Source organism: Artemia franciscana, chromosome 13, assembly GCF_032884065.1.
Source record: "Artemia franciscana chromosome 13, ASM3288406v1, whole genome shotgun sequence".
NCBI lineage: Eukaryota > Metazoa > Arthropoda > Branchiopoda > Anostraca > Artemiidae > Artemia > Artemia franciscana.
In genome coordinates this window covers 4151757-4172342 of record NC_088875.1, presented here as the reverse complement: position 1 = coordinate 4172342, position 20586 = coordinate 4151757, and the positions used below count along the sequence as shown (strand labels likewise).

At 34.5% G+C, this 20586-nt stretch overlaps 1 protein-coding gene across 3 annotated transcripts; it reads left to right on the top strand.

Moving 5' to 3' along the window:
* Positions 1-217: 217 nt before the first annotated feature.
* Positions 218-20477, top strand: LOC136034413 (probable protein BRICK1-A). Of its 3 annotated transcripts, none has more exons than XM_065715579.1 (4): positions 218-265; positions 8192-8341; positions 11921-12003; positions 20338-20477. In XM_065715579.1, exons 2-4 carry the CDS (start codon positions 8227-8229, stop codon positions 20362-20364), a joined length of 225 nt encoding a protein of 74 aa, XP_065571651.1. In that variant the 5' UTR covers positions 218-265; positions 8192-8226; the 3' UTR covers positions 20365-20477. The 3 variants fall into 3 exon arrangements, with proteins under 3 accessions (XP_065571651.1, XP_065571650.1, XP_065571652.1); XM_065715578.1 differs by having other exon boundaries at positions 218-298; XM_065715580.1 differs by lacking the exon at positions 218-265 and adding an exon at positions 6568-6634.
* The last annotated feature ends 109 nt before the right edge of the window (positions 20478-20586 follow it).

Here is a 20586-nt window from a genome sequence, read left to right as displayed (position 1 = left end):
ACTCAGAAACCAAGACACACCCGCTGTGCATCGACATTGCCATCCACTTTATGTACTATCTATTCAATGCCGACCCATTTCCTTTTTATTCAGCTTCAGATTTATTTGGAATAAACTTTACCTTGGAAAAAAAAATTAATCAATTTATGTTGTGAAATGTATTTTGAGACTAGAATCAAAATATATATCTCTATGAATTATATTCGTAACTTAATACTTTGCCAAAATTTAAAATTTCAAAGCATTTATTTGAGGCAAAGGATTGGTAGCCTAGTTTGTATACCCCTATACAAATTTTGTAATTCGAGGCCTATATAAAACTCTATTAATAGCTGACTTAGTGTCTGTTTTAAAATTGAGTATATACATGATCAGGATATTCAGCTAGCTATCTAATTCTTCAGTAGCCCTATTGATAGCTGAATTGTTTGCTATTTTAAACTCAAGCTTTTTTTTATAACTTGGATCTTAATAACTAGCTGGCTAATTCTATTGTGTAGATATAATCCAATTGATAAGCTGAGTAGTTTGCTAATTCAGGCTGAAATGTAGGTTATATATAGTCTTAGAGATATAATAGCCAACTGGTTGGTTAATTTAAAGATTGCATAAATGCTCTGTCATTCATCTAGGCTAATTCAGGCTGAAATGTGCCTAGGCTATATATAGTCTAAGTGAGATCTAATACCCAACTGTTTAGATAATTTAAAGATTGCATAAATGCTATGTCATTCAAATTAGCCATCTATTTGGCTAGAAAACTTGTTGAGTTTTTCTTTATATAGGCCTATACACCATGTTGTTTTAGCTCAATGGAGAATATTCTTTCAAAATCAAAGAGAGAGTGGGGGAATAAATCTATGCCCATGCTTTTTACTGACAGTTACAATGATTAGACTGTGTTTTAGCCTATAACATGAAGGATGATTGGTACTAATATTTTGTTCAAATTTATATTTTATATTTATAGGCCTATATAATCATGAAGGATGATCGGTACCAATATTTTGTTCTGTGACAGTAAAATTGAAGATAAGGGGCTATATTTGATCTTTGGAAGTAGTTATGTTTGATAAATGAAACTTTGAGCAATGGTTTCACAAGTCTCAATGATCCCCTAGGAAGGGTATTTAAAGTATCCAGATCCACCCCCTCTGCCTCTAATAAATATTGACCTTTGATGACTATTGCAATATTTGTGTTATAAAAGCAAAACTTGAAGAAATAGAACTTTAACAAATAGATCTACAAAACAAGGCATTGAACAAGTTTTCTGAGCCTTATACCTTTGCTCAATCCTAATTCAAAGGATTTCAAAGGTTTCTTGAGTGAAATTTTAGATTAGGTGATGTTGTGTATCTTAAAAAGTAGATAAGCCATTGTGTAAAACCCAGGACTGACTGAAGATTCTCTGGAAAGAAATTTTAAGCCTTATACCTTTGCTCAGTCATGATTTACAAGGTTTTTGAAGCTTTGAAGATTTTCTTTAATTGGTACCAGTCTATTATGACAACTGAAGAAGTGAAGTTAGGTTAATTCTAATGAAGTAGACCTAAATATGATAAAAATATACTACTTTAGAAACAAATTTAGGCTATATATATGTACATTAGGGAGGGGTAGGGATAAGGTATAGCAGTACTGCATGTAAAATGTGTTATTTACAATTTTTCTGGATATTATGAAGCAAGAATTGTTTTCTAACTCTGTACAGTCCAAATACATGACCACCACTGCCTATATAATGTGCAAATATATAGCTCAATTTATTCAAAAAGAAAAAAAAACACATAACAACAATAATAATAAAGATCTTAGAAGCAAATTTGAAGCTCAAATTATGTATTTCCCATCTATTCTGTCTTTTTTCTTTATCTTGTCTCATGCTTAGCTGAAAGAAACTAAACAAAGAAATAGTTCTACAGTGGATGATTATCTTGAGTGGTTTGTGCTATAATGGACAAGTACCCTTTAATTGAGGAAAAAGGCCTTGGTATGGCTTAAAATTTTGCTGAGACAATAGAAATTATCAAAACTGCATTTTTGAAAACTAGGACCAATAAAAAAGAGACTGAAAGCATAAAATTCAGGATTTAATTTTGATTGAAATTCAGGTAGGCATGCCTTTAACCTAACTGTCATCTATACAATTGTCTTAACCCAAGAAATAAGGAAGGGGCAGAGATAATACCTTGACAACAGCTTCCCATGGTTTATTTCAAGCTTTTCAAGAGCTAGAATTTTACTGAAGAGGCTACCAGAAGATTCTTAAGATAAGATAAATGTCATAGTAGTGAGGAAAATATACCCCTGATTATGATTAGGCTAGGGATCAATAGCTTATTTGTAGCTGTGATTGTCTTTGGCAGCTTACAGCTAGAGTAAGTTTTGGTAATCTTGGTACCAGATTTGGTAAATTTTACAAGTTTAGATTTTTGCTATTTTGGAAAGTGGAAAGCCCAATTAAGTACTAGAGACCATTTGAAGGATGCCTGAAATAATTTTTGACACTTCTTTGAATCAATTGCACATTTCTTTACTTTACTTCCACTCCCCCTCTCCCTAATTGAGCAATACATGTCCACTAAGTGTAGGTTATTCTCCTGAACTGCATAGTGATTCTTATAGCTGCTTCTGTTTTAACTTCAGATGTCTTATGCAATTGGATATGATCCTTGCTATTACTTGTCTTTTAACATCAGATTTTATTGTTCATCATTTTAACTACATATTTTTTTTGTCCATCATTTTCCTTTGTGATATGGTGAGATGCTTGCTGCTGCATGTCTTCTAACCCCAGATTTTGCCATGGCTCTGTTTTATTCATCATTACCTGAGAAATATTTTTCCATGCCTTTTCTTTGGCTGTTTGGATTCATTCATCCTTTTGTATGATTTTGCATGATGCCATAGATAGCAAAAAAACCTGCTTTCTAGCCATTCCCCAGTAATTTTATTTTTGATTTAATTACATTGTAATATAATTCAGTAACAACAAGGTATGTCCCATTGTATATATCTGACCCTCTGAAACATCTAAATTATGTATTTATTGTGTCATTCTTTAGTTTCAAGTCATAGAATGGCAAATGAGCAATTTCAATTATATGAAGAAGTCCTTAGCCACATATTTTATTTATTATTCATTATTGTTTGCAAATTTGTTGGGATGACTTTTGTCACTTATATTCTAACCACATACCTTATTGTGCTTCATTATGGTTTATCATTACCTCTGACTTTTTTCTGTGCCTTTTGCCTTAGCTGTTTAGGTTGCCCCCTAACCTCAGATTTCATTGTGCAAAGTTTGTTTGCAATTCAATTTGATTCTTACTGTTGCTTCTTCCAGATGTTTTAATTTAGCTACTTGGAGTTATTTGTCATTGTGTATGGTTTTGCATGCATTATAGATACCAAAAACAAATCCACCCTTGAGAAAAAATGAGATAAATTATTATTTAAAGTGCAATCTGAAGATAGACTTTTTTTCTAAAATGAAGGCTACAGCAAATGATCTATATTTAGCTTGAGACCTATATTTATTGTTTTTTCTGACCAGAAAATCTTAAGCTGTCAATTTTTTAAAAAGGATGGAGCCAAAAAAAAAAAAAACAACTGTGTATTCAATTTTGAAGCCAGGCCCCAGCAGTCAACATGTGGTAGGCTTGTATATACTGATTCTTATGGCAAGTAGCAACCTCTAAATTAATCATCTTTGTTTGCTGCTTATTCCTTTGGAGAATGGAGGGCTCCCCAGGGAATACATATAATGTTGAAGGGTCCCAATCACTTCTAAACAATGTTTATGTATTTTATTGCATCGTTCTAGGTTTGTAATGGGTTTTATGCCATGTTTTTTTGGCATTTAAGATTTTGATGGTGTTTTTCTTCTAAAGTAATATTTCTTTCTCCTTTACTTTTATTTCTAATTTGTTTTACTCCTTGTTGTCACTTGTATTGTAACTGCATATTTCTTTGCTCTTCACTTTTGTTTTGAGTTGTTTTTATTCTTGCTACTGCTTATACTTGAACCAGATATTTCTTTGTTCTTTATTTTTGTTTTTGACTTGTTGTAATTTTCACTGATGCAAGTATTCTGACTGTATATTTCTTTGTTATTCATTTTTGCTTATCATTACATTAGACTTTTTTTTAAATATCCTTCACCTTAGCTGCTTAGATTGGTTGGATCCAGTCAGGTTGGATTGGTCTTGCCATGTTTGATAGTATAGGTCCGTTCTTTGTCCTATAGGTATTATGCTTACTCTCTTACTTGCTCTAGGTATTATGAAATTACTTAAACACCTTTTGTTAATAGACTAATTACACTTGTTATTTTATAATTAGCTATGTAGCTTTTGTAATATTGCATGCATCATATATATTAAAAAAAATACATTCACTCCTGAGGTGGCAGAAATGATGTAATTTATTCTCTTGAAATGTACTCAAAAATATGATGTCACTCATTTTTCTTATCAATCATGTTTCTTTTGTAATTTTACCTGCATCATATACACTAAAAACAATACAAACACTACTGAGGCGAATATCATGTATGTAACAAATTTTCTCAAACTTCTAACCTATATAGATCATTTTTTAGGCCCGTGATCCAGCAATCTCATGCAGCTAATCACTACTTTGATAGTTAAATCACTGTAGAATCTATTGTACCACCCAGAAAGTGAATTTTTTTATCATTAGGTTTCTTTAATATGTCCCTTTCACATGTGAATATATGATTACTTTGAATAGTTTAGCTATATGGAAGACCATCAGTTTTAAATACAGTGATAGTCAACAGTGGAGCCTAATTGGAGGCACATATTATAAGCTGAAACTTGTAAATTACTAAACAATCTAGGTCTTGGCATCTTGAAGTTAGAACAAAGTATTAATACCGTCACTTCTGTCTCAGACCATATTTTACTGTTAGAACTGCACCTCTGTGGAATGTGTTGACAGAGAAGATTTTGCAGTCTGTCACCCTCTGTTCATTTAAAGCAGGAGTTGACAAAGATTTTGCAGCAAATGTTGACTGGAAGCTGAGGTGGAACTCATCCATCAACTGAGAAAATTAAAAAAAAAAAAAATTAAAGGAAGCAAAGATGAAGTCTAATAATTCAAACCAAAAACGAACAGAAATTGCTGTCAATGAACAAATGAAACAGAAAAAAAATAGAAATTAAAATGAATAATCAGCACTTATCTGTTATATCGACAACACTCAAGAAGTGGAGTTAGGTTAATCCTGTTCAAATATACCTAAGCATGATGACAAAAATACTTTAGAAACAAATTTGGGCTACATATTTCCACATTGAGGGAGGGGTGGGGTAAAGTATACCAGGTCTGCATGCAAAATGTGTTAGGTACAGTTATTCTGCATATTTTGAAATAAGATTTGTCTTCTAACTTCACACAGACCAAATATTTAAAAAAAAATACACATTGCATCTGCAATATAAGAAATTATAGGAATTATCTCAAGATCCAAGACCACTTTTGTAACCCAAGTCGAATTTTGAAGGCTATATGGACTCCCAACCCTGCTTTTAGGGGTTAATGAACAATCCAGATGTGAATTAATCTTTTTTGACCTGGAATAGCCTGCCAATACAATATTTTTAGGAATTGATCCAGCAAATGGGTCAACACAGACTTATTTGCTAAGATCCATGTAATAGTGGATTTATTTTGATGATAAGTGGCTTTGGGTCTTACCAGGATGCTATCTTTAAACCAGGACTGCTTCATTGATGTACTAACTGCAAACATAATGCTTAGTTTTCAGTAGTTTTTGGGTGTTTGTAACCTTTTTGCAATATTTGTGTTATTCAGATTGAATAGCCCAAGCTACTTATAAAATAAAACACCATATAAGTAAGGCACAAGCAAGGAACAGAAGGAGAAATATAACAGGATGTTGCATCTTCTTTCTTCTGTCATTTGAGTAACCCATATCTCTTGGATGCAACAATAAGTAATCATGGGAACCATCATGAGTTGACTTAGATACTACTATTAACTACCTATGTAAGCTCAATTCTTGCATGCATTACTGCTCACTCCTTATGTTCACTAATAACTTGTGTCTTGCTCTCGTACCATTCTTACTTATCAGTTGAGCCTTTTAGGTGGCCTGTGAGCTCTTTCAATATGTGTTTTGATTAGCTCAGGAAAAGCTCTGTCCATATGCTGGGTGCTAGCATTATGTCCTGTTTTTGGGACACCCAACAGGCACCCTGAAACCTTTGTTGGGTACTATGCTTGTTACTGCTGGTGATATTTTGGATTATGGAGTGCTTCCAGAAGGCCTGTTAGGAGATTTGTTGTTTGTTGAAGCTGATCTGGTTGTACATTGCTGATTGTTAGGACTGTATTAGGAATGACAAAAAAGTTTCTTTTGCTCTGATCCCTCTGTTCTGTTCTCTCTAATCACTGATCCCTCTTCTAATTTCACTGTATGTAATTTGAACAAGCAATAACTATGGCTGGATTCCAAATACCTTGTGGAAAAGTTTGGATGCATGCATAATCTGCTGGTTTAAGAGGGGATTTTGCTGATTTGTTGTATTGATGCTTTTGTCATCCAGCTGTTTGCTCATGACTTCTAAGAAGTACCACAAAGGTAACTGGTTTCATTTCTAGATGATCAGCTGTTCTTAGTAGTTTTGATTGCAACTGGTGACTCATTATGAGTTGTACCAGGAAAGCAATGCCATCTACAGGCATATTTTAGTAATTGCAGGTAGGGATCATCATCTCTATCAGATGATTTACAGTCAGAACCATGGTTGACTTGGCTCTAGGCAAGTCAGTTAAGGTTTCTCCTTTAAAAAGAGAGCCTTCTTATGTCTGTTTGTATCTCTTTTTCACTTCCTGTTTATTTTTCTATTTGTTGAGAACAAAGGGTGAATTTGTGATCTCAATGAATATACACTTTTATCTGACATTGTAGCATTTCAAGAAACTTACAGTCTTCTATAGAGGGAAGGTTCAGAGTGACCTTGGGAGGCTTGAAAGCAGCAACTCATTGGTATTGGGCTTGAAATTTGCATTACGGAAAATCTCCTTTATGTGGACTACTTTGTTCTAGATGGACTGACATCCAAAGATAAAGCAATTAAGGGATTCTGGTCTGCAAAATTAGTTATTCTGTTGATTCCAATTAGACTCTTCTTTCCTCGGGATCGGATAATAGCAATTAATTTTAAAGTAAAGAACATTGTCCTTCCCCCCTCCATAAAAAAGAAAATATTAGACAAACGGACATTGTTGCTTTTGGATTAGCATTTCTTCTAGTTATATTCCTCAAGGCCTGGGATTTCTCCTCACAGTCAATTGAATTGATTAAAGAGTTACCGCGTCTTTTTCTGCTCCCTCATTATATTTCATACCTTAATGACTGGGCATATGCTGAAGTTTAAGGTCAATGAGGTTACTTTGAAGACAGGCCATTAGTTTCCATATTGTAGCATCTCAATCTGTGTCTAAATCAGGTTTGAATCAGTAGCACTAATGTGAAAAGATTGCTATGGAGCTGAAGGACATCATCGGAATCTGATATCTATGCTACTTTTATGGGTGCATGTGAATTAATTTTGATAGCCGTTAGGGCCTAATTCATAACTTACAGCTCGTGAAGAGGGAAAATTGATGAAGAAGTGCCATATGAAACCATCTGGCACCAATGCTCAGTCCTTTACTATACCACTCTACAAATAAATTTCTTGGCTGTAATGCCCAGTGAATAACTTGGGATAGTAGATGCAGATGGACATTTATTGGTGTATAAAGTATGTAGATAAAATTCGTAGCGAAATTATAGACTCAGTTTTAAGAGAAACGGCATACCAGGTGAGTATGTGATGAGGATGTTGGAAGGGTCTAGTGCTCTGTGTGGAAGTAATATTACTGCAAGAGTAGGAATTAAGTATATCTGCAATTTATTGTGGGACCAAAAATTAAGCTATTTGAAATATTTGATAAATAGTGTCTCAAGTTTTTAGTTTTAGTACTCCGGGGAAAGGGAGAATACCAAGGGTGCAAAAATGTGTTTGGAAATCCCTGTCAAGAAGATTAGGCCTATTATAGATGAAGAGTAATTCAAATGAATGCTTTAATGAATAAACCCAAGTACCTGTAAATAAGCAAAAGTATTGATCTTCATTATATTTATTTTTAGAGAATTGACAATTTAAAAAAAAAGGATTGACTAAAATGTCTCATAAGGAGATAATACAACGACAGACACAACAAGATTGGGCAAATAGGGAGTTTATTGAAGTTGTCACAAACAGTATCAAGAAAATAAGTGATTTTTTGAATTCATTTGGTAAGTCTTTTAATTCTCTTGCTATTTGAATTTTACTGTTTTGCTAGAAGATTTATGTACACATCTAGAGAAAGTACTGCCAAGTTAGACTTGTGTTCTCCACATTTTAACATTACTCCAAACTTCCAATAGAGGTTATTTCTTATCAACAGCATGTAAATGTGTGTACAAATATTTATTTTAGAGCATAATTTTGACTCTTTTAGAACAAGAGATCCCTCCCCTGGAGGTATGGAATCTGTTGACCTATGGATAGAAAGACATCAATATCCCAGTGTTTTATGTAATATCTATATTGCTGCTAAACAAATTCGTATCAATTACTGTTCCATACAGTTTACTGTATGGATCTGTCTTCAGGTGATCTGTCTTCTGGCAATAAATACGAAATTCCACATTTTTGTAGATAGTAGCTTGAAATTTTGGCAACACGGTTCTCTGATACGCTGAATGCGATGGTGTGATTTTTGCTAAGATTCTGTAACTTTTAGGGGGTGTTTCCCCCTATTTTTAAAATATGGCAAATTTTCTCAGGATCGTAACTTTTGATGACAACGACTAAATTTGATGAAACTTATATATTTAAAATCAGCATGAAAATTTGATTCTTTTGAGATATCTTTTAGTATCAAAATTTTTAGAGTTTCATTTACTCTTGAGCCGGGTTGCTCTGTACGTTCATTACCATGAACTGTTTGACCAAAAAATTGGAGGGTAACTGGGCCTCCTTTCCTGCTCCTTTTTACTCAAAATCGTCCGATCAAAACTATGAGAAAGCCATTTAGCCAAAAAAAAAAAAAAAATGCAAATTTCGTTTTAGTTATTCTTGTGTAGACAGCCAAAATAAAAACATGCCTTAATTTAAAAACGTTCAGAAATTAAATTGAAAAAATAAGTTTTTTTTTAACTGAAAGTAAGGAGCGACATTAAAACTTAAAACGAACAGAAATTACTCCGTATGTGAAAGAGGCTGTTCCCTCCTCAACGCCCCGCTCTTTACGCTGAAGTGTTTTACTGTTTTAAAAAGTAGAGTTGAGAGAAAGAGTCAAAATTTAGCGTAAAGAGCGCGGCGTTGAGGAGGGAACAGCCCCTTTCATTTACGGAGTAATTTCTGTTCGTTTTAAGTTTTAATGTCGCTCCTTACTTTCAGTTAATAAAGCTTGTTTTTTTATTTAATAAAGAGTCAGAATAAACTACAATATTTTATAAATTAAGAATCATGAAATCATTATCGTGAGGTACTCTAATGCCATGATTATGGCGTTTAACTCAGGAGATATTACAGACGCATTGTCATGCAATCTCTCGCCCAAAGCAATATTATGGGTTGGGACAAACGCTCCACTTGCCACTTCCTCATTCATTTTTGATCCATCAGCAGAAATCTGCATCAAAAATTCGGAATTGGTTTTTATATGTGACTGTATTAAGCTTGGCAATTTTTTTCTTTATAAAAGCAATGGGGTTAAGTTCTTTAGTCCACAATCAGTATTTATTATGGGGATTGACCAACTCCATGGGGGGGATGTGGGTGCAATAGATTTTACTGGGACTGGGAATTATTCTGGGTATTGGCATAATCTTTTGCAATGCCTCTATACACATACATTTCTTAACCAGTTTTGCAGGGTATGAGAGCTATTGGCTTCAATTTCTTTAAGATAATTATTTAAAAGAAATCTTCTTCTTTCATTTATTGTTGATAGTCCCCTCTCTCTAAGCAGAAACTTGGTGTTTTTTGGTTTCCTAATACTAAATAGGAGACGGATTATATCATTTTGTGTTGTTTCAGTTTTTTGCATATGGGTCTTAGCACAAGCACCATAAACGATAAGGCCATAATCAATATGGGGTCTTATATGTGATTTATAAAATTGAAATAATGTTTTCTCATTACAGCCCCAAGGAGTGACTAGTTTTCTTTTTATTATCCTTGTTTTTCCATAGCATTTTTTATTGTGCTTGTAATGTGAAGGTGGAAATTAGGTTTTTGGTCAAGTGTGAGGCCTAGGTAATTGATTTGATTGTCCTCTGGAATAATTATTCAATTTAGAGTTAACCTTTCATTAATATTATTTCGTTTATGGTGGAATTGGAGGATTTTTGACTTGGTGGGTGCAATAGGTAAATCAGAATTTTGAGAAAACTTTTCAAATTGGAAAAGTGTTTTTACAACTTTGAATGTGCAATCTCAAAGGTGTTGCCAGTTCCCCATAATACCAGATTATCGGCATATTGTAAATTGGTGTGTGGGAGGTTTATGTACCGGATAAATAGGGAAAAGAGGAGGCAGCTCAGGACTGCACTCTGTGGAAGACCTTTGTTTATTTTAGTTTTGCGTGAGGAGGCGGAAACTACACAAACAATGAAACTTTGATTTTCTATGAAAGATTTTATAATAGATACAAGCTTGGGGGGTAATCCAAGATTTGCCAGTTTAAATAAAAGTCTGGTGGTTAACATTGTCGTATGTCCCTTCAAAGTCTAGGAATGCAGCAATTAGGACATTATTTTTGGATAGAGATTCACTCACTGTATTTGTTAACAATATAAAAGCATCTGTTGAGGAGTGGTGTTTCCTGAAGCCAGTTTGAGTATGAGGTATCATGTTATTCTTCTCAACAAACCATAGCAGCCGATGTCAAATCATTTTCTCCATTACTTTTCCCAGCACAGGAGTAATCATAAAAGGTCTCTACGACTCAGGGTCAAATTGAGGTATGTTTTTCTTTAAAATTGGTAGAAGAGATGAACATTTCCAAACATTTGGGAATGTAGATGTGGCCAGAGCTTGGTTATAGCAATTTAGGAGTTTCTGTTTGTACAAAGGGGTAAGATTCTTTATCCATGTTGGGTGTATATCATCATAGCTACTTATATCATTGGCCCTAATATGTTGTACTGCATTGTTCAACTCATGTATTGAGAATGGACGGTTTATATACTCTTAACCTGGGCGGGGCTGGTAAATTGGATTTATCAAGATTTGAGTGGTGATACTTCTATCATTTGGTGTTAGCTTTTTTGAGAAAAGGGTTGCAAATAATTTTGCCTTTTCAGTATCATTGTCATAATGGGTATTATCATATAGCAGTTCATTCTGAAGTGGTTTGGGGGATGTTTTTTTTCACAGATTTTGCTTATAAGTTTATGTATAACTGGCTGACATGTTTCTCTGGAAAGGCTATTTGCAAAATTATTCCTGTAATTGTAATTTACCATTTATTGTGAGATTAGCCTCTGCTTTTAATTTACTTAAATATGTAGCAGAAGATTTTGGTACGTTTTTTTAGGTATGTTCTCCTAGCTGCATTTTTGATCTCCAGTTAATTTGGCATTCCTTTTGTCCACCATGCTTTACGGATTAGGGATTGTGGGGGTTTGCTTAGGGATTATTTTCCTGGTCGTTGTTTTGGGGATAGCATGATTAGCTGTATTTGTTAGTGTGGATGTCATAACTTCAGCATGGTTGTCAGCTGTTACAAGTGTTGTATGTGATTCCTGGGTCAGACTTAAAATTCCATCGTTAAGCTTGAAATATAACTAATAATCTTCAGTATCGTCTTTTTCTTCTTTTAGACATGTCATGCCGTTCCCGTCTTGCCCTCTTGAACGAAAAATTAACAGCCTTGGAAAGGAAGATTGAATACTTGGAAGCCAGGGTAAGTTTTTTCTTGTAGAATATTTGGATCGTTTTACTCTTTGTTTACTTGGTAGTAGATGTGTAATAATGAAGCCAGGTGATATTAAATGATAGAAATCTGTTTTAATGCTAACCTGTCCCTCCATAATAAAGGGGATTTGTGAAAGGATTAAAAATGAGTTTCGTAAGGGCTATAGGAGTAGTCTTATGTGGATGGGCCTGAAATTTTTCAGAAGTGCAACATTCCCCAACGCATTTTTAGTTTGGTTCATTTTAGTTAGGTTTTCTAATGTGTGCTTTTCTGTTTTTTAGGGTTTTTTAAGGTTATGTAAAAGAGAACAAGAGTGACTGCTTTGTATATTTTTGTAGGCCAATCGCATTATTCAGAATTATTTAGTTCAACACAGTTTTCATGGTCTTTGATAAAAATTGCCAGCTAAACTGGCTTTTACAGTTTTATAGTTGCCTGCAGGATGGTGGGTGTTGGTGCTTGGGACTTGCAAGTAGCCATTGACAAACCACATCATAAATATTGTCATCTGGTGTCTTTCATAGGAATCTGAATTGCCATAGAGTCATAAATGCAGATGGCGCAAGAAATTTTTGAATGTTGCTATTACGTGTCGAAAAGAATCAAGTTCATAAAATTATGATTTTTAGCTAAATTTTAAAAGTATGTCGGAAAGAGAGATACTTTGGCGAGATATACAATCTTGCCTTATAAAAATCTGATTCGCTCTTTTATCTTTCTGGAGGGAATAAAGAGAAAGAAAAGCAACTATCCATTGATTGATTCTCATGTGCGAAAGTTTAAGCAAGTAAAAAAAGCAAGTTTATAGTCTCAGGATTATTTATCAGCAGTCTCTTTGCTGCTATTCCTTTTCACTAGCTCTCATGAAGAGGTTTTAATTCATTAATTTTTTTCTCTTCATCTACGTTTTCTTTTCTTGTTCTTTTTCCTGCTACTCTTTATCGCAATACTTTGGGAACGAATATAGTTGCTTTAAACAGTAAAATCTTCACTTTAAATGTCTGGAAAGGTAATAGGTGAATGAAAAAATTGCAAATTATAAACTGTCCATATTAATTAGCTTCGAATATGCTTCCATTAAAACAAACCTGAAATTTAGTATAAATGGTAGTGGAATTGGTGGAAGGAGCTGAAGTCAAAGCAGTCTTTATGTTGCTCTTTTTTTCATGTGAAACTATTTCTTTCTTAATTTAATTTATATTTCAAAGAGAATAGAAAAAATGTAAAAGCCTTATCTTTGGCTATTTAGCATTTGAGGATAGCGATTAAATACTGACAGTGCAGTTCTGTATAATTGAAGTGAAAGTTCTCTGTAAGTGACAAATGACCCACATTTCTATTTTCCATAATCGTTTTAAATCAAAATCAGATCTGTATAACTAGACCTAGGTTTAGTTTGGGAAAGTCTTAGCATGTTAAATAGGCTAGTTAACTCTTAGCTTGTAGGTCTAATGTGGAAGAATCTTCTAGATTTTCCCTTCCCTACATTTTCTAGTGCCTGAAAAGACAAGTATGCAGCAGTTTCGAATTAAACACAGTCACCAATCGCTAGATGGTGTTTATTTCAACATTGTTTTTCAAAACTGTTGCCAGTTTCAGGTCTTATGAGTTGTTCATATTCAGTGGCCCTGATTTAACTGTTTCAAATTATTTCTAGCTATGAAATAGCAGACTGAATAAAAATATGCTTAAGTGCAACATTTTGGAGGGTGCTCTTTAGGAGGAAGGGAGATTGCTGGTGGAACCTTATATGCCTTTTTTGATACCTTAAATCGAATAGCTATTACAGGGATCGGCTGTAGTCACTTTTTTCGTTTTTTGTCATTCTCTTTAGGACGTGTCACTTTTTGTCACTTTTTCACTGAATTTGTCCCTAAAGTTGCTTTTTTTGTTCAGGTTTTGAGCTTTTTTTCAGCAATTTAGTAAACTAACGGAAGGTTGAAGATTCAAGCTCTTAGAAAAAGTAGGTTCGCCCTTGATAAATAATCCTCCCATAGCTGCTCTTGGGCCTCCGTTCACTGAGTATCCACCCAAATTGGTTGTTTATAAGAGGAATATTTTGGCCCAGATCCTTAAGTTGGGGTTCCAGCATTTGCTTCTCTTTTTTGTGTTTGGCTGTTGCCTGTAGATGGTACAAATTAAGACCCATAAGTTTAGGAGACGTCAAAACGTAAGAAGAAATAAGTGTCTCTCATTGGCTTTATGAGCTTATATTTGTTTGGATAAATATATGAGTGATAGGTAAGGTGAAATTTTCGGAAAATTGGTTCGGTAGAAAAGACGGGACTGGATGCATAGTGCAAGAGTGGCGTCCCAAGAGTAGTAATGATGACAGTTTATTTTACTGGAAAATATGCAAAGACACTCCGCTGCCAAAAAGGGTTTCAAGCTCCCTTTCAACATGCCACCAAAAAAGAATACAAACTGAACGCGTCTACTGTGCTAAACACAAGTCAACTGAGACTCACTGGATAAACTTCAACCAAAGAGGTTTGAGATGTTTTCCAAGAGAGATGCGGATTTAAAGGTAGAAATAAAATGGGCCTTGAAGACCATAGCCAGTTCTTTTGCTGCATCTTCGTGTGATGCTGTTGCCAATATCTTTCGAACTAAGTTTCTGGGTGCTGGCCTGGAAGGCTTCTCGCTAAATAAAAAAAAAAAAATGACGTACTTGTTGACAGATGCAATTCTTCCATATTTTAGAGAAATTTTGGTTGAAGACATCCAGATGTCTGACTTTGTACTGGATATGATCAGACCAAAAACAATTCTGGGATGAAAGAGCGTTAAATAAGGGTCCGGCACTGAGCGAAGGATCAAAAACTGGTTATAACTCGGCATATCATGTGGGACATGCTACTAGTGAGGATATGAGCAAGAAGCTCCTCCAGATGGAAGATGAAGGACTTCCACATGAAAGACTGTTGATGCTTGTGGCCTCATGGCCCAGCTGCCAATAGGAAAGTTTAGTCAATTGTTGAGTTGGAAAAGAAAAAGTGGTATTAAAAAAAATCTTTAAATATTGGTACCTACAACATCCGCGCAGGGCATAATGCGTCCCAAAAAGGACTACGGGAACTCAGTAGGAATGTTCTGATGTGATAATTGCTGTTTTATAATTTCTTCAGTGGATGGTCCGCTCGTTGTGACGATTTTAGCCAGTGTCAGGCAAAAGTTAAGGCTCCACGACATGAGTTCGTGAAGCACGTCCCCGCAAGGTGGCAGATCATAGGAGAAGCTGCAAACCGCTTGATTGAGGAATGGCCTGCTCTGATTGGATATTTTCTGGAATTCATGCCATAAAAAAGGGCTTAAAGTACTTTATTTCAAATCCAAAGTATCTAAAAATTGTCTTTTGGCTAAGAAAGCCGACAATGAAAGCCGAAATCAAGTTTGTTGTGAGTTCCGCAAATACTTCCACTGCATTCGCTGGAGTGTTTCAAGGACAAAAGCCATTGATTCATTTGCTGGATTTCCAGTTGTGTCGCTTATGCACAGTTCCTCTCAGACAAATTGTGCGTGCTGATGATGTCAACCATCACCCCGTCGTGGGGTTTGAAAGCCTATACAATCTCCTGCTTCTTCGAAAGAAACTCAGAAAGATAGGAATTTTTTTCCTAGGAATTTGGAAGCACGTCAAAGCTGCTGTATAGTATTTTCTGGCAAAATGCCCTCTGAACATCGAGTTTTTCTGAAGTATTAGCTGCCTCAGCCTTCCCAAGCCTGATTTTCAGCCAATAGGTTGCAGTAATGCTTTCTATGTTGCAAGAGAATTCTGTTGGTGACGAGAATAGAGAAAGTCCAGGGAGAATGGTTATTATTACAGTCGGATCCTGTGGCATCACCCACAAACAGCACACGAATTGGTAACTATTGGCAAAAGATTCTAGAACTGGAGACACCAGGTGGTGAAGTGAAATATCAGGCCTCGGGTCGAGTAGTTAGAGCAGCTCTTTTGCTCTGTCATGGAAGCATAGACGTTGAGCAAGGATTTTATCGTTCAGCTCTGATGATGACTAGCATGCAAGCCCGTACAGAAGAGAGTATCCTAAACGCTAAAGTTTTGCTGCTAATGCTCTGCGCAACTATGAGAACAAACCCGAGCGTGTGCCAATCACAAAGAATCTGCTGTGTTTTTCCAGATCAGCTAGACCTTCATATGAACTTAACCATATTTGTCGAAAACAGGATGAATTGTGAAAAAAAAAAAATCTTGAAGCTGAAAAAAAAGATGTGGAATTGGCTGTCCAGGACCTAGTCCAGAGGAATCAGAAAATAACGGCGCTAGAATAAAAAAAAAACAGAAAAAAGCAGAAAGATGGCTAAACAGAAGAAATAAATCGGTGATACTATTCTGAAAGAAGCAGGAGAATGTCTGAAGAAAGCAGTAGAAGAGAAGGACTTTTTGAACATTGATCAGGCTCAAAGGGTGCTGAAAGCAGCATTAAAAGTTCGTTCCGAAGAATAGGAAAGGCCAGATGTGGCCTTAATTGTGGAGGTACCTGTTTTGAAAAGGAAATCAGAACTGATGGATCGCCTTTCAAAAAGCCTAAGAAGTGATAACGCTAATTATATTAAGTGTAATTCTACCGATGATTGGTTACACTTACTCATGGACGCCATTCGTACGGTTTATTCCTGTTCGAAACATTCAAAGTTCTGAGTAACTAAGGTTTTTTGTTGCTTGTGCCTTAATTGACATTGCGATTTCATTAAAGTTCTCTTTTTGTATGCAAAAATAAATTAATCTAAGACTTCCAGCCTTCTTTTCCGTAACCTCACGGGCTTTTAGAGGGCGATGATGATCATAAGGCAGTAACTGGGACTTGTGTAGTTCATCTGCCAGTGCTCTGAGTGCCTCTTGATTGTCACTTTTTGTCACTTTTTTAGTCATGACTAAAGTCACTTCTTTCGGGAGCATCGTTGCGGCCTACCCCTGCTATTACATAACTGATGAACTTTGTAAGATTTGAGTTCCGTTTGGGCCAATCTTGGTTTCTGGCGCAAGACATAGCGACAAATAGTAGTTTTTTTGGATGCAATGCTTTGTGTAACGAGTTATAAAGTTAATAATTCACTTTCACTATTTCTCAGTTCTTAAAAAGGGTAATTTCCTCATCAAATAGTTTACTTCCTATTAAAATTAGTTTTACTTTTACTTTTCAATGTGTGCATTGAAAGATTGCTGATAGATCCAATTCAATATTTATCAGTGAATCCATTGAATAAAATGTAATTTTCAAAGTGTTCCATACGCTTCTTTCTTAAATATTGTGTTTACTGATTTTAATTACTTTAACTTGAAAATTGCTTTAAAAGTAAGTGTTTGTGTGTGTTTTTTCATGTGCGCTCAAATAATATATTTCAAAAAATTAACTTTATCAAAATGGACTATATAGTAGAAAAAAAAATTGGATAATCTATGTAATGAAAACTATGTAAGTGAAAACTAGGCGCCTAAAAATGACTGAGCTGTACATAACATTGATATCTAATTGGCCTAGGTTATACATGTGTAAATTAAAAAAGGTAGTGAGTTGAGGAAAATGAGTTGAGAAGAGCATGCTATGTGAAGCGTAATCTGTTTTGCACACCTTGTTTTTACTTATTAACATGGATTCTCGAGAAAAAAAAATATTTGATACTTTTCATTCCATTTTGAAAACGAGCCTTGAGATTTATTTTGTCCTAGATTCGAACCTAAGTTGCCACAAACAACTGTTCTTACCCTCGCGCTACCTTGTCTTATATAGTGCATATTTATGTATTATGTATTTTGTATGCTTCTTTTTATTTTTCGTATAGCCTGTCAAAGATGTTAAGCCATTAAAAGTAAATTAGTGTAATTTATTGTTCGAGAATGTTGATATGCTAAATACATGTTTCCAATCCCTAACAAAAAAATTTTAGTAACATTTTTACCAAAAAATGGATTTCCGTGAGCTTGCAAAAAGTATTCCTAACATACAACAAAGCACAAATATTCCTGCAGAAAATTGTTGGTGGATTCTGAGCGTTATATTCAAAAATTTTGATATCATGGAAATTAAACTTGGAAATTTTGAATTAGAAATAAAAATAAGTAAAAAACATGGTTCTAATGCTGGTTACATTTTTTACGTTTATTACGTGGTTACGTTTGTTTATACTTCTTTTTGTGCTCAACCACCCGTTTATGCTGTTTTGTTCATACAAGGTGGAGTATGCAAGAAGGAGGAACTTTGATGTTACATTATTGCGCTGTCATCAGAGGTGTATATACCGATAAGGTTGGAAGTAATTGAACATTTGGAAGGAGTAGAAAAATTGCTCTCAAATTCTTGTTACAAACAAGCAAAAATCGGTGTAAAAAAAACGAAACAAGTCGGTGAGTAGAGTAAACAAACTAAAATAAAAAGCTGAAGTAACTAAAAAGCTAAAAACGTGAAACTTTATGCTGAATAATTTTGAAACCGTGAGTATGTAAATAGGCTTTAAAAAAATATATTGAACAAGGCAACCATAGCAAAAAAAAGTTGAGGTGACTTGAGATCATATTGTAAATACTGTATATTCCATCCAAAAACTTGTTATATTTTCTCATTAAGTAAAATATTATCGTATATTTTTTAGTTTATTACTAACATATCTGTATTAAACATGCATTAATTCAAAAATGTTCAGAAATTAAATATGAAAAATAATTTTTTTTACTGCAGGTAAGTAGCGACATTAAAACTTGAAATGAACAGAAATTATTCCGTACATGAAAGGGGTTGTCCCCTCCTGAACGCCTCACTCTTTACGCTAAGGTTTGGCTCTTTCTCACGACTCTACTTTTTAAAACAATAAAAAACTTTATCGTAAAGAGCGAGGCGTTAAAGAGAGGACAACCCCTTTCATGTAAGGAATAATTTCTGTTCGTTTTAAGTTTAATGTCGCTCCTTATTTGCAGTTAAAAAATTTGCTTTTTTTTAATTTCTGGACATTTTTGAATTAATCCATGTTTTGATTTTGGCTCACCGCATATGAATGATTAAAACGGAATTTGCATATTAATTTTTTTCGGCTAAATGGCTTTCTCATATTTTTGATCGGACGATTTTGGTAAAAAAAGGGGTGAGGGAGGAGGCCTAGTTGCCCTCCAATTTTTGGCTACTTAAAAAGGCAACTAGAACGTTTTATTTTTTACGAACGTTTTTATTAGTAATAAATATACGTAACTTACGAACTAACTTACGTAAAACACTTCTATATTTGTATATTTTTATTGCGTGTATGAGGGGGCTCAAACGTCATACGCCCCCACGTCAATACATCGCTCTTTACACTAAAGCTTGAATTTTGTCCCAGTTCTTTAAGAATGACCCCTGAACCACAAAGGCGTAGAATAAATAGTTGAAATTACTAAAAAAAAATACTTTAGCGTAAAGAGTGAGGTATTATGGAGGAGAAGAACCCCCTCATTTACGTAATAATTTCTGTTCTTTTTAGGTTTTAATGCTGCTCCTTACTTCCTGCTGAATTTTTTTTTAATCATTGTTTTTTTTTAATAATGCTTGAAAATCCTGCAGCCCGTTCATTAAAATTATCTTCCCTCATGATAAATTCTTCCACGGAAAGATCCTCCTACGAAGCCCCCTCCCCCGACCCACATCTCCCCTTCAAAACAAAAGAAGTCCCCCCTGAAAACTTATGTACACTTCCCAATAACCCTTACTATATGTAAATATTAGTCAACCTGATGAAACTAATATATTTAAAATCAGCATATAAATGCGATTCGTCTGATGTAGGTATTGATAATAAAATTCCGTTTTTTAGAGTTTCGGTTACTATTGAGCTGGGTCACTCCTTACTACAGTTCGTTACGACGAACTTTTTGACAGCTGTGGGGCTACTCAAAAGTTTCAAGGGAAAACTTTGCTAGAACTGAATATTTTGCAGGACGGTTATAAGATTTCACAGTATTCTACGTTTTTGGTTTTCCAGATGTCAAGCAATCCTTGATTTACGTTTATTTTGCTTATCTGTATTTTGATTTGTGTTTTAATTTTAAAGTTGGATATTCTACCCAGAAAACTCTCCAGTACAGTTTATGCGCGCCTATCTCCTCACCACCGTCTTATCTGTTTCTTTCGCTGGTTTTGTGTATATATTTGTTTCTTTGTCTTTTTTTATGCATTCTTGCTCCGCCATATCTACTTTATGTATCGCGTGGGTGATGAATAAATTATTATTCTTGTTTGTATTATTTTTTATTTATGTTTATTTTCGTTGTCAAGGGTATCAAGCAATTCTTGATTGCTAGAAACTGATGTTTTATATATGTTTCTTTTACAGGTCTCGAAGGGTGAAGCTCTTACGTAGTTTGTCTTTCCACATTATCAAGCCTTATTCTATTGTGCATATTTATTCGCTTCTTTTTTTGTATGTGTTTACATGAAGCTTTTTTATGAAGTAATGAGGGCTTTTTCCTCTAATAGTTCAATGTCTAATTAATAGTCTAATGTTTTTTCTTCTTTTTTAAATGATAATCGAAACTACTATACTTCATAACAAAAGGAACTGCGCTCTTGTAATACCAAAGGG

What these genes read in the sequence shown, in the direction of transcription:
- LOC136034413 (XM_065715579.1), top strand. Translation starts at nt 8,227, where the DNA reads ATGTCTCATAAGGAGATAATACAACGACAGACACAACAAGATTGGGCA. An exon ending in TGATTTTTTGAATTCATTTG is followed by an intron (nt 8,342 to 11,920) that starts GTAAGTCTTTTA and finishes TTCTTCTTTTAG; the next exon opens with ACATGTCATGCCGTTCCCGT. An exon ending in TTGAATACTTGGAAGCCAGG is followed by an intron (nt 12,004 to 20,337) that starts GTAAGTTTTTTC and finishes TTTCTTTTACAG; the next exon opens with GTCTCGAAGGGTGAAGCTCT.